Source organism: Schistocerca cancellata, chromosome 4, assembly GCF_023864275.1.
Source record: "Schistocerca cancellata isolate TAMUIC-IGC-003103 chromosome 4, iqSchCanc2.1, whole genome shotgun sequence".
Lineage (NCBI taxonomy): Eukaryota > Metazoa > Arthropoda > Insecta > Orthoptera > Acrididae > Schistocerca > Schistocerca cancellata.
Window position 1 is genome coordinate 554346060 of NC_064629.1, and position 13451 is coordinate 554359510.

At 39.8% G+C, this 13451-nt stretch overlaps 1 protein-coding gene across 1 annotated transcript in view; it reads left to right on the forward strand.

The window, feature by feature from the left end:
- LOC126185204 (hemicentin-1-like) overlaps positions 1–13451 on the forward strand; it is a 747875-nt gene that overhangs the window by 299202 nt on the left and 435222 nt on the right. The window contains exons 16-17 of the mRNA XM_049928085.1: positions 2067–2216; positions 2296–2391. Of these exons, the coding sequence (XP_049784042.1) occupies positions 2067–2216; positions 2296–2391 (246 nt within the window). The remainder of the gene's footprint in view (positions 1–2066; positions 2217–2295; positions 2392–13451) is intronic.

Here is a 13451-nt window from a genome sequence, read left to right on the forward strand (position 1 = left end):
CAGAGCCATTTGAACCATTTTTTTGTTGGAGGGGAAAACATTGGACAGTCAGGAAGGTAGAAATGTGTAATATAAGGATGGAGGACTAGTGCATGGAATTGATGGGGTAGGAGTGTTGTTATGTTGGTAATCTGGCTCCTTATTTCTTCTTTGTCCTTGATGTCTATGAGGTATGGATTATCTTTGAGAATTAGTTTCTGTTTCTGTGTATACCATGTAATATGTTCTCTGTGAATACAAGTATCATCAACAGAGTTATTATTTATCTTTGTCACCACAAACCTCACTGTGCTAACAGATTCTGGGATCAGAATGGTAAATCTGTGCATTGAACTATGTATGTTGTGCGGGTAGGAAGATTAATAATTGAACAAGCATTTTGGCTTATGTGACGACTTTGTCAGTGATACTAGTTTCGATTTGTGTTTTTTCAAAGTCTTTGGTGTTTGAACTCTTGGTGGTTCTAAAAAAAAATCAGTTATGTGGTTTGGTGCCCGCGAATTTGGGTTTCCAGAAATGTCTTCAAGTGAAAGTTTGACAAAAATCACTACTCCAGTGACAGAAAATCTTAGAAACGAGGATGATTACAACACAGGAAGTTTGGAATGAAACTCATTCTAATGTCTGAAAAATTGTGGGATTATGCAAAAGGTGCAAGTACTGCTACGAATGCAGAGAAGGACAGGTATGTTTTGTATGTAGATAAATCTCTGTATGCACATGTGGAAAATACAACAAAGGCAAAGGAAGCTTGAGGTAACCTGGAAAACCAGCTTGCTGGTAAGAATAAGACTAGGTGGATGAATCTCTGGGGTGCTCTGTTCAATACTGCATTACCCAGATTTGAAGGAAATATTTAGAGTTATGTCACCCACGTACTGGATGTAGCCAAGAGACTTCATAGCATGGTGAAACCAGGTGATGGTAGACTAATAGCACTCATTACACTTAGATGTCTACAAAAAGCTTATCAGCCTTACTACTTGGGTATAGAGTCCAGCACAATGATGAAAATTTCACATCATAAAATATCAAACCAAAGTTGCTAAATGGAAGTATGGAAAAATACCTCAAGTTGTACAAAGATAGAGGTGGTAGTGCCTTATTCACAAAGCACTGTAAGAAATCACAGCAGGGTTTCTCCAAAGACAAGTGAGAAAAGAAGAAAATAAAATGTTTCAATTGTTGGAAGTATGGTCACTTCAAGTCTGACTATCCCTAGAAGCAAGAATCATCAAAGGAGGGTTCCATGGGAGCAGACAAGACATTGCTTTGTTTACTTGGTATGTCAGATTTCAACCAGAATGAGTGGATCATTGATTCTGGAGCATCGTCACATATGACTTCAAGAATGAAATGGCTTCAGGATTATGCGCCAGGAAACTGCAAACAAAAATTTGTAAAACGCGCAGATAATGTTGAATGTTGATAGTAGAGTGTATATAAGCAATGTAAACAGTCCCTCATGTTTCATTGTAAAAGACCGTGGAGGTCAATCATGTAGTGAAGATAGCAGCATTCAATTCCTGCATAAAGATCTTGCACATGATACTTCTACATAAGCATTCCAGCTACCCTCAGTTCTAAGGATTTAAAGTGGTCAGCATCAAAGACTGTTTGACAGACTTAGGACAGTAAGATTGTGCTTCACAAGAGTTTCATGTCAGAAAGAGTATATATTTCATTTTGTTGCTGTTAAATGTCAATCCATTCTCTGAAAGCCACAAGCTGATGTTAATGACTACCCAGCTAATCACATCACACAAATTACATTCCACCTCTTTCACAATAGCACTTGTCTCTACTGCAAAGAAAAATTTTTCTAGTGCTCTTTCATGATTAGTGGAGGTATAAATTCCAAGTTCAGTGGATACTGGGAACTGAAATGTGCCACATTGCTTTCTCAAAAACATTTGAAAACATTGGTAGCAAAGAAATTGTCAAGTAATCTATACAATTTATTTCACACTTTTTATATAGAAAGTTTCCTTATCATCACAGATTAAAGCTAAATTTGATCTCTTTCTTTTAATAATTACACTGAAACTATTGTCTCATACTTTCAGATGTCGAAGTGGAGTTTGGAAGTGATGCAACTATTCCCTGTGTGACTGCCGGAATACCACATCCGAAAGTCATATGGCAGAGAAAGGATGGAAAACAACTAGATTCCAAAAGATTCATCCAAACAGAGACTGGATTACTAAAAATAATGAGTATGTATAACATGGTATGACACTTTCCTGTTGCATTTGAACCATCTCAGCTTTTAAATATCTATGCATTGCTTTCCAGATTCTACTTTGGATGATGAAGCTGTTTATATATGCACAGCTGAAAATAGTTATGGATCAGTAAAGAAAGATTTTCCCATAAAAATAACTGGAATTGGTAAGTATTTCTAGTGCTACTGTATTATCAGATTAATAGTAGCACAATAATGGAAAATTCTGGCTGGAACACACAGGATAGTATGAGGAAAGATGGCCACTCACAGAACAGTAGGTATGTTGATCCGCAGATGGCCAGATAAACAAACTAATGATGGCTGCCTGACAGCTGAGCTGCAGTCTCAAATGTGACAGTCTGTTCCCCAACACTGCTTCTGATCAATGATTGTCATCTATCATACCATTTTGTAAAGTAACATTTCATTTGGTGTCCTGCTATCAGAATGATGTTTCATATTTTCAGTCATTCCATTTTTGGAATGAATGAAACATTGCCATGATAACAACATTTTCACTTTTTGCAATTGCTGTTAACATTTAAAGTAGAGTAATGAGCAATGTTAACTCTCATTGACATTAACACTTAATGTGCCATGTTTAGGTTATGGAATTGCATTTTGCTATTGCAAGTTTTTTGAACAGTCATCAAGTGATGGATGTATGAATTTCTTTTAATTGCTGATAAATAGATCAGATTTGCTGGACACTGTTTCAGGGGTGGTGCACATTTTACAGCACACAGGTTGTAGACTAGTATAAAATTGCTATTCAGGTCACAAATATCACAATAAATTGAAGAGAAACAAACTTATAACTAATGCAGTTAGGGTATGTTGCAGACTGTGTGCGTTTTGAAATGGTGCATGGGTCTCTGCCAAGACTCAGTTGTTTGATACAGTGTGAAATAATCATTTTAGTTCAGCACCAGTGCTCAGACCTTTCATCCACGATGGTGAAGTTAAATAATAAATGGGGATGAATGCAACAAATTTGCATATCTGCCCACACAATGCCTGACCTTCAGTGCTAAAAATCCCAAATAAGCTACAACTGTGCAAATTATTCTGGGCTTTTGCAGCTCAACTCAGTGTTTCTCATGAGGAAATCTGCATACAACAGTGCATTTCACAACTGCAGTGAGTTACATTGATTGTTACATCTGTGAACCCTGCATGTGAACTTGTGTAAATGTGGGTGTACTAAAGCTGTGCTTGCCAACTAACCATGGCCATGAAAATATGTCTCTATTTTTAACTTGCACAGCTTGAAAATTGTACTTATTGCCTTCTATCTTGGAACTATATTCAGTGGCTGCTGAAGGAACCTAGTGTATCCTACAAGAGAGCCTTCTCAAAGCGATTTCTTTCTGTTGATTATAAAATACACGATAATGATTATGCCATCTCTGGTGAAGACCAGACTAGAGACATGCAATCTTCAGTGGCAAATAGACATTTTACATGCTGAGAGCTAAATTAGTATGTCAGTATAGATGTCAAGGAGCAGAATTCTACCCATGTTGCATTGCCACCTGAACATTAAGGGATTATATTTTTCTGTTACACTGCAGATGGTTAATGATGCTGATGTGCATCATTCTTTTTCTGACCAAAGAACACTGTAATTTCTTGTTTGAGAAGTACACACTCATGGAAGAGAATGTACAACACAATTAGCAATACAGAAGTGGTTGGCAGAGTCTAGTGCTCTGGCCTATATAGACATTATATCCAAAAGGGCCACAGCCAGCAGGCTGCACATGCAACTGCTGTTGTATTAGCAGGCTGTTGGCCTCTAGTGACTGAATCAAGCACAAACTTCATGCATGTAGTGTGAAGCAGCACACACATAAAATTGCAAGTTACAGCACTCCTCTTCCTTTACGAAGAAGTGAGCACTGTGCACACATCCATTTCTTCTGTGGTCAGTGTAGCTTGATGATTCATGTGACATGCTGCCACCACTGCGAAGCATCAGGAGTGGTGCCAGCGTGGACGTGTGCATCATCTGCTCCCCCTGTGAGAGGCCATATGGTAAGAGAGGCGTTGCTGTTACAGTTTTCATTTCCATGTCTGGATCCAACCCTGGTGAAGGAGGTGAGGGCGGTGGAATAGGCGACACTGGCTGTCATAGTGGCAGCAGTGGTGGCAGAGAAGATGAGTGCACCAGCCACGGTTTAGGTGATGGCTGGGCAGATTGAGGAAATGAGGGCAGTAGAGATGCACTGGTGCACAACTGCCCACGTAAGGTCATAACTGGTCGAAGTGTCATGATGCCCTCCCCTCAGTCATGTGGACAATGCAGAGACTTTGGGCATAGGTTCTTTCTATAACCACCAGGACCCGTTTTGGCCTAGGGCTTAACCCATGATCCCTAACAGCTGTGCCAGGCTGGAAGTGTTGCAGCACTATTGCCGTCAGAAGGTGTGGCATCAACCAAAGCAGATGGAGCAGAGTCTGGGGCTGATGACCCTGCAACAGTTCCATCAGCCTCCTATCACCAGTGGTGGTGAACCTATAAGAAATGTGGAACTGCTGAAGAGGTACTTCCTGTGACACATCCAAACTGTATTTTTTCATCTGAGTGTTAAATGTTCAAACTAGCCATTCTGCTTATCTTTTCAATTGAGGGGAAAAAGGAGGAGCTGTGACGGGGGAATACCACTTTTTTTACAAAATTCTTCAAATTCCTGAGATATGAACTGGGGCCCATTGTCTGCAACTAATGTATATGGAAGATGTTCCATTGCAAAAATTTGTAACAACGCTGAAATTGTTGCTGCCACAGAAGTAGACAGGCAATGCACCAAGTACAGAAACTTAGAATAAGGATCAATTACAACAAGCAAGTAGAAATTCAAAAGGTCCTACAAAATCTATATGAATTCATTTGTGATGCTGCTGTGGATCTGGCCACAATGACAAAGAAGCACAAAGAGCTGCCTTATGGGTGGCACACTCTGGACAGACTGCAAGAACTCATGCTATTTTGCCATTAGTGCCTGGCCAAAAAACATGTCAGTGCACTAATGTTGTGTGCTAACACTTTTGTACGTGGCTCACCCCAGTGGTCCACACATAATAAATGCATAACCTCATGTTGAAGGGAAGATCGGACTAAGACAAAGGTAGCAGTGACCTTTGTAGCTAACAGCAACCCTCCATCCCAAACAGAAAGAAGATTTTGTAATCCAAAATAATTTCTCAAAGTATCAGAAGCATGGCCTGGAAGTTGGTCCAGCCGGCCGAGTTGCACAAACGAAACAATTTTACTTAAAACAGGATGCACAGCTACTGCAGCTGCCAGTAATAGGAAAACCATCAACAATGTTTTAAGCTTCTACATCTAAATGAAAATAAAGTAATTCCTCTTTAGCAGACCCTTTATATAGACCAATTGGCAAACACAAGGTGTCACAATTTTCATGTTGCTCTGTAAGTTGAAAATGTATCTCATAATTTTATCATAATAGGAAAATAGCTGACCACTGTAAGCAATGTGCAACTGTCCAGCAAGGATGCTGAAGGGTTAAAAAGAGATACCAGTGGTTTGTGATCAGGTGGAACTTAGACATATATAGAAAAACATCTGAGAATAATACTGTTGTACTGAATTTAAGGATTTAAAGGCATATGCAGTAGAGCATTAGATCCATTCACATACTTATGAGCAAGGAAAAACTGAGATGTGTCTGCCACTAACAACGAGGTGCTGGCCCAGCTGAAAAGCAACCAAATAAGGGGCAGACTGCAGCTTAGATTTCAACAACTTGAACGCCTGGTCACAAGCTGGGGACCAGTGGAAAGGATCATCTTTACATAATAATTCATGGAGTGGTTGTGCCACAATAGCAACATCCAGTATGAATTTGTGGTAGTATGCAATTTTGCCTAAAAATGACTGTAATTTTTTGATGGACATGGGGTTTGGCAATGTGGCAATAGCATCAATATGCTGGCGTAATGGGTTAATGCTAGCACATGACACTTCAAAACCCAAATAAATAATGGATGGTTGAAAAAACTGTATCTTGACCAAATTGCAGATTAACCCTGCAGACTGTAAAACAGAAAACAGAGGACAAAGATTGAGCAAATATTTCTCTGCAGAGGCACCAGATACTACTATGTCATCCAAATAGTTGATGCACCCTGTAATTGATGCAATAAGTTGTTCTAAAAAGCACTGAAAAATAGTTGCTGCACTTGCCACACCAAAAGACAAAGCTGGTACTGATAAAGCCCAAATGGGGTATTCATAAGTAGAAGGCATTTAGATTCCTTGTCAAGCAACAGCTGTAACTATGCCTCTGCCAATTCAGTCTTTGTAAAATAATGGCCCCCCACTAATTTTGCTAACAACTTGTCAGGATTTGGCAAAGGGTAGGTATTAATGATTGACAGTGCATTAATCCAATTTTTAAAATCACCTCAGAGGCATAACTTACTGTTAGGCTTTTGGAAATCATGAGTGTTGCTGACCACTTACTGCTAGAAAGAGGTCGAATAATGCCAAGGGATTAAAGACGATCTGATTCTGCTTCTACCTGATCCTGTAAGGTTACCTGTGCAACGTGGACCTGGAAAAAATGGGGGTAGCAAGACTGTTTCATCATAATATGAGCCTCAAATTCATTTGCACAACCCAGTCCTAGAAAAATTGAAAGGTAAATCTGGCACAGAGAGCATCTAACTATTGCTATGGAACTTGATCAGAAACGAAATGCACTTCATCATCAATGGAGAATACAAACAGTTTAAAAGCATCCAAACCAAACATATTTTCAGCATAAACATTGTCCACAACTATGAATGTCAATGAATGAACCACAGCCTTGTAAGTCATAGGTGCAGAAAGCTGTCCAAGAATGGGAATCCATTGTTTGTTATAACTCATCAGCCTCTGTCACACTTCAGTCAGCATGGGAGAAACCAATTCCACATAAGTCTGAGAATTCACCAGCGTTGCTGCTTTATCTGTGTCCACCTGTATTCTCAATAGTTTGTTAAACAGGAGTTACAAACAGAAGCAATGTGTCCCAATGTTTGGGACATGCAGTCTGTTCATGTTGAATGAAACAGTATGGGCATGAAGGCAGCAGAGCATTAGGCTGTCACTGTTGTGATACAGACTGTTATTGTCACGAATGACAATTACCTGTATGCTTACAATCTGACTGAAAGCTGGGAGCAGTGAGAGAAACTGATTTCTGAAACTTTGGATCACGCTTCTGTCTGACTACCTGCAGCCTGTAGAACTTTAAAATGACTGAGCTACATTCAATACTTCTAAGCATAGGATTTTCACACTGCAGAGCTCACTCTTGAACTTTCCTATCAGGAGCAAAACATATGATTTCATCACAAACCATTTGACCTGCATAGGATTCCTTATGAACATTTGTCACATAAATACAAATATAGCTGAGTCCATGTAGTTCTGCTGTCCATGCCCTGTATCATTGTTTTGGCTGCTTTTAGCAGTGGTAAAACTCCACACAAGTGCAATAATGGAGTATGTTTATATTGAAAGGTAGAAAATAACTCACACTTCTGATTGAAAGAAAGACTTGAGGGTTTTTTTAGGGAGCAAGTTGACACAGCAACTGATGCACACAAGGTGAAATCAAAGAAAAGAACAGAGCCGTGCACAAGTTTATGTCTTTTACTCCAAATGATTGGAAATGTTGCCACAGGCACTTTCTTTAAGTGTCCCAGTCTTCTGCTGCATCGTCGTACACAAGGACCAGCAACAGATATGTTGTTGGTGGGGCCACAGGTTGTTCCAGTGTAGTCATTAAACTGGAAATAACAACTGTCAGCATCTGCTGTTGCTCGAGAAGAGATTTAAACACTACCTCCATGGAAATTAATCTCAAAAGACCAATGACTGAAGTTTAACACACGGAGTCAAATACCGTAGTCATCACCAAAAAGTGTTCTCACCCAAGAACACTGTAATTTATCGCTTGAACAGTACACACACATGCAAGACAAGGTACACACACTTAGCAATACACAAGCAGCTGGTGGAGCCTAGCACTCTGGCATATAGAGACACTAGTTCCATCAGGGGGATCAACCAGCAGGCTGTCCATGCAACTGCTGCCATTTTAGCAGGCCAGGTGGCCTCTAGTGGCTGAATCAAGCACAGACTTCATGCATGAACTATGAAGTGATGCACACACAAAATTACTAGTTACAGCAATGCATAAATGGAACTCTTAAGTGCTGATTAGTGCTTTTATATGTATTATGTAGCATGGATCCAAAGGGGATTACTGCAATGTTCACTAATGTGTAACATAATTTTTTCTGTTTCACCAGCCCATCTATATCAGTATGTAATGTTCACTAATGTGTAACATAATTTTTTCTGTTTCACCAGCCCATCTATATCAGTATGTGAATTATGACTTGGTTTTCTAAACAATCCAAAATTGAGGCACTCAGCTGGCCCACAAATACATCAGACTTTAACTTTGTTGGTGACTTGTGACATACAGTTGCCCATGAGATTTCTAATGGAGAGAAGATGCATTCCAGAAATGTGTATGCTATGCTTGTGCAACTTAGCATTGAATTTTATCTACAATGTATCCATAATTAAAGTTCCAATTTTAAAACACTGTAGAAATAGAACCACTGTCCAGAATTATGTCAAATTTTAACAGTATATTATTGACACAGGGGGAAATGTCATGGGGAAAAAATTAATGAAAATTTTGCCAATAGATGATGCTGTAAGTGTCTTAACATAAATGGGGTCATCTACAAATGACAGATGAATTGTAATTTGATGGTTATGATTTGAGTTGCACATTAAACCATCCATACTGTTCAACTGCATGACTTCACAACTTCAGCAGTCAACAGTTGTGGCACTGTTAGTTAGGTAAGCCCTTCCAACATGGCAAGGCCATACCAGCCTGAATGGAAAAAATTGGTTTTTGATTGTCCTGGGGTCAAAAACTGCATAAAATTAACAATGATGTTTGTTTTTATTGTCCTTGGGTCAGAAACCACATAAAGATCAAAATGACAACAGTCTCTACTTCTCGTGAGACTTGCACAAGACATGTTCAATATGCTGTCCGCTGCTTCACTGGCTGTGCAATGTGCGAAGGAGCCCCATCTTGCATAACAATGATCTTACACACACACTTACTGTTGAAATGTTGGAATGATCTTGGTGTTCATTAGACTCTCATGGTGTTTACCAATGATGATGTAGATTAGGGGATGTGCAATACTCATCTCTTTGAAAAGATACTGGCCTATGATAAATAATGCTATTAACCTGCACCACACAGTCGCCTTTGCAGAATGGTGGTCCTGATTGATGTGCATGTGAATTTTCCATTGTCCATATTCAGCAGTTCTGCCTGTTGATGTCATTGCAGATGGAAATGCTCCTCATCTGCCCACAGAATCTTCCATGGCCATTCACTGACCACTTCCATGTGAGCAAGAAATTCCAGAGGAAATGCCTGTTTTGCTAGCAGTCAGGAGGAAGCAACTCCAGAACATGGATGATTTTGTATGGATAGCAATGTAGGATGCAGAATGTTTCATAGGATTTTATCCACTGTGCTAGCAGGCATATCCAGTGTTCAGGCAATTCACTGTCACTGCACGTTTGCACGGTACCACTCGACCCCTCCTGCAACGCTTTGCCCACATCTTTGACAGGCATCAGTCAACTGCCTTCCTCCCTCTGCCACACTGCATTTCAAAAGAATACTTATCTTTTTGAATTTTGTAATCATGTTCTCCAGATTCTTGGCAGGCATCAGACCAATGCCTTTTCTTTCATATCCTTAACACTTACCATGATAAGCCCTTAACTGAATGCCACTCCGTGTGTGCTGGCTGATTTTTTCTGTTTTCAACAGACTTTAAAAAGCTGTAAAGGACGTTTAGTTAGAGATACATAAAAACTACAGGTATGGTTTAAGACTTTAAGGTTTCAACTTTACATGGGTTAACAGTCATGTGTATGGGGCACATACTGTTTCCAAGAAGTGATGTGGATTTCTCCTCGATTTTGCAAAAATAAATTTTTGTCAAAAATTTATTTTTACTACTTTATTAAATTTAAAGAAGAAATAAATTTTGGAAAGTGATCATTTGACACTGAAAAGACAATTGTTATACCATTTGCACATAAAGCATAGCTACATACACACAAGCTATTTTGCATAGTGAACCACAGTGTGATAAAGCTTGAAGCACGGGGTGACACACAAACCTACATTACACTCACTGCACTCATAAGAAGTATCTTTCCACCCAGCTTTCTGTGTAATGTTCGTTTGTTTTCCACTACACACTACACAATGTCTTTGTGCTTTCTTCTTCCCTTCTGCCATTTCCACACGGTTCGGAAAATGTTTCTGCGACAATTGAGCAATCGTTGCAGATCCATGAGAATCCTCAATTCTATCTCCTTCCTGTAACACTAACACAGTGCAGACCTCCTGTATAAACTTGGGAGTGCTCAGTTTCTTCTCATTGATGCAATTGTGCAAAATACAACCATTGGAAACTGCCATAATTATACAGTGGAAGGCAAGCTTTCTCCACCACTTCACTGTTTTGTGATCAAGTGCTCCATATGAAAGACGCTGATCAAAAAGGTCTACACCAGCTTTATGTTTGTTGTAATCCAGCACTGCCACTGGTTTCAACTTCTCATTGCCTTCTCTTGTAGCAACAGGCAACATTGAGGATGTGTGCCTCGTACTTATCATCCACACATCCCTCTTGTCTTTCCATCACAATGCTAGCACATCGTTCTTGCGGCGAAATATTTGTTCACCCTTTTTGAGTGTACCCTCTTTGAGAGCCTTGGGCAATCCTTTTCTGTTTGGCATTACAGTCCCTACAAGACCAGTGTTGGCTCTAGCCAGTTCTTTGGCTAGCTGAACACTGGTGTAAAATCTGTCAACACATACAGTGTGGCCCTTACCTTGGAGTGAGCCAAGCAATCGCTTTACCACTGCAGAAGCACTGTTGTCCAGTTTATCGTCACTTCTGTGGTAAACTTCAAAGTTGTATATGTACCCAGTTTTGGATTCTGCAAGAATGTATAGCTTCATGCCATATTTGTTTGGCTTATTAGCCATACAAACTTTGAAACCTACACGCCCTTTGAAAGGACACATACTTTCATCAATGGTTAGCGCTTCACCTGGTTGATAACTTTCTTTGAAATTCCTTACCAAATCATCCAGAAGAGGCCTGAGCTTATGAAGGGCATTAAAGTCTACTTCACCTTTCTTTTTTTGCTTTTTATTGTCATTTATGTGGAACATAGACAAAATATTCAGAAATCTGTCCCTTGGCATAAATTCGGGCAAACATTGCAGCTAACCACTGGATCACTACACTAGTGACTGGCCATACTTGGGCTCTCACTGATTGACATGTGGAGGATAATAGCCAGAAACGTCTTTTTTTCAGCAATTGTTAGCGTCCTCCACTGCTTGAATCTAGAATTGTGCCCTAATTTGTTTTGTGCTCTCAGTGTGGCCAGCTTATGTCTAGCATATAGGTTTGTTTGTTCCTTCATAATTGAAATAACCCTGTCATTTATAAAATGAGGAAAAAAAAACTCTAAATATTCACTAGACTGACCGAGTCCTACATTATTTAGCACACCATGAGACCCTGTAAATAACAAAATGTTTGGTGTTTGATCCACTATAGTCCAGTCATCCTGTGAAATGTCACTCAATCTTGGCCTCTTTTGATGATGAGTGGTGGGGAACATAGGCAGTGGCTCACCTTCATCTGACGACAAATCTGTGTGTGAAATAATACAGAACGTAACAGAACAAATTGCAACATGAACTGTCTTGTTCTGCATCGATTTAGTAAGATGTCAGACTTACCTGGACTATCGTTATTTTCCGGCATTTCGTAATCACTGTCACTATCGAAATCCGAAAAATCATCATCAGTAGGTTCAGCAAGTACTTCTTCAATCATTTTTCGAAGTTTTCCATCCTCATCACTCGCCGCTGCAGAGGAATGACTGCGTGCTGCATTTCTGTTGATTTGCATATTCTGACACTTACAGTGCCATCTATTGTTCAAATTTTCATGTTTTTTTCTCTTTTTTCATTTATTTATTTTATCCCCATGATGTTTCCCCCTGCATCAAAAATATACTGTTCAGATTTGATATTCTGAGCAATGGTTCTCTTTCTATAGCATTTTGAAACTGGAACTTTAACTATGGACACCCTGTAATTTGTTAGTCTACATTTAAATCTACATACATACTCCTCGAGCCACTGTGCAGTGCATGGCAGATGGCACTTTGTATCAGTATTACTTATTTTCTGTTCAGTTCCATTCTACTCTAACTCTATATGTTATTCTTCAATACATGCCATAGGGTCAGACCACCAGAGTGCTACACTTCAAATATTCCTCCAACAGCATTTGCATGGGCCAGCCCACAGAGGCTGCCTGCAGTGAGCCACACGATTTGTGCATGTGGTACAGCAGCCATTGCACCATATGCCGGAGCCTTCCTCTTCATAAGCCGAATGCAGCTGGCCGTGCTCTCATATTGTGTTTATACTTACTATCAGCAGCTGCTTGTACCTGGATTGTTGCTATGTTGTCAACTGTTGTTTACTTGTGTGTGGAAGAAGATTAAACTTTGGTTCATTGTGGTCATGCTGTTGTTTGGGTCTTACAGTACAATACAATTGGAAATGAGTGTAGTGTTCACTTCCATGTGCTCAGTTTATTTGGTTGTTGCTTCAGTTCTTCTGTGCTTGGAGGCAGCTCTCCAATCTCTCTGTGAGCAGCAGCAGGCTCTTATGGTTGCTATCATGAACTTGTCACCTACATTGGCTGTGCAGATTTCCACATGATCAGTATACCTGCCATCCTTTCCCCCTTACAATGATGGAACCAAAGACTGGAAGGCTTCTGAGGAATGTCTGGCAGAACTTCTTGCTTTTGGTGTCACTGATACAAACATGTGTAAGGCTTTGTTCTTTTCATGGATTTCTCCTTAGATCTACCAGCTGTGCTAGTTAGCCCCACTCCAGGAACCTGCATCCCTTTCATTCAACATAATGATAAGTTGTTGCCAAATTATCACTGTAAATGCTTGCATGTCATTGCAGCATGTATAGAGTTCTATTGTTCTCATAAACAGCTCCACAAGTCCTGTGGGCTTGGGCAGCCAGACCCCATA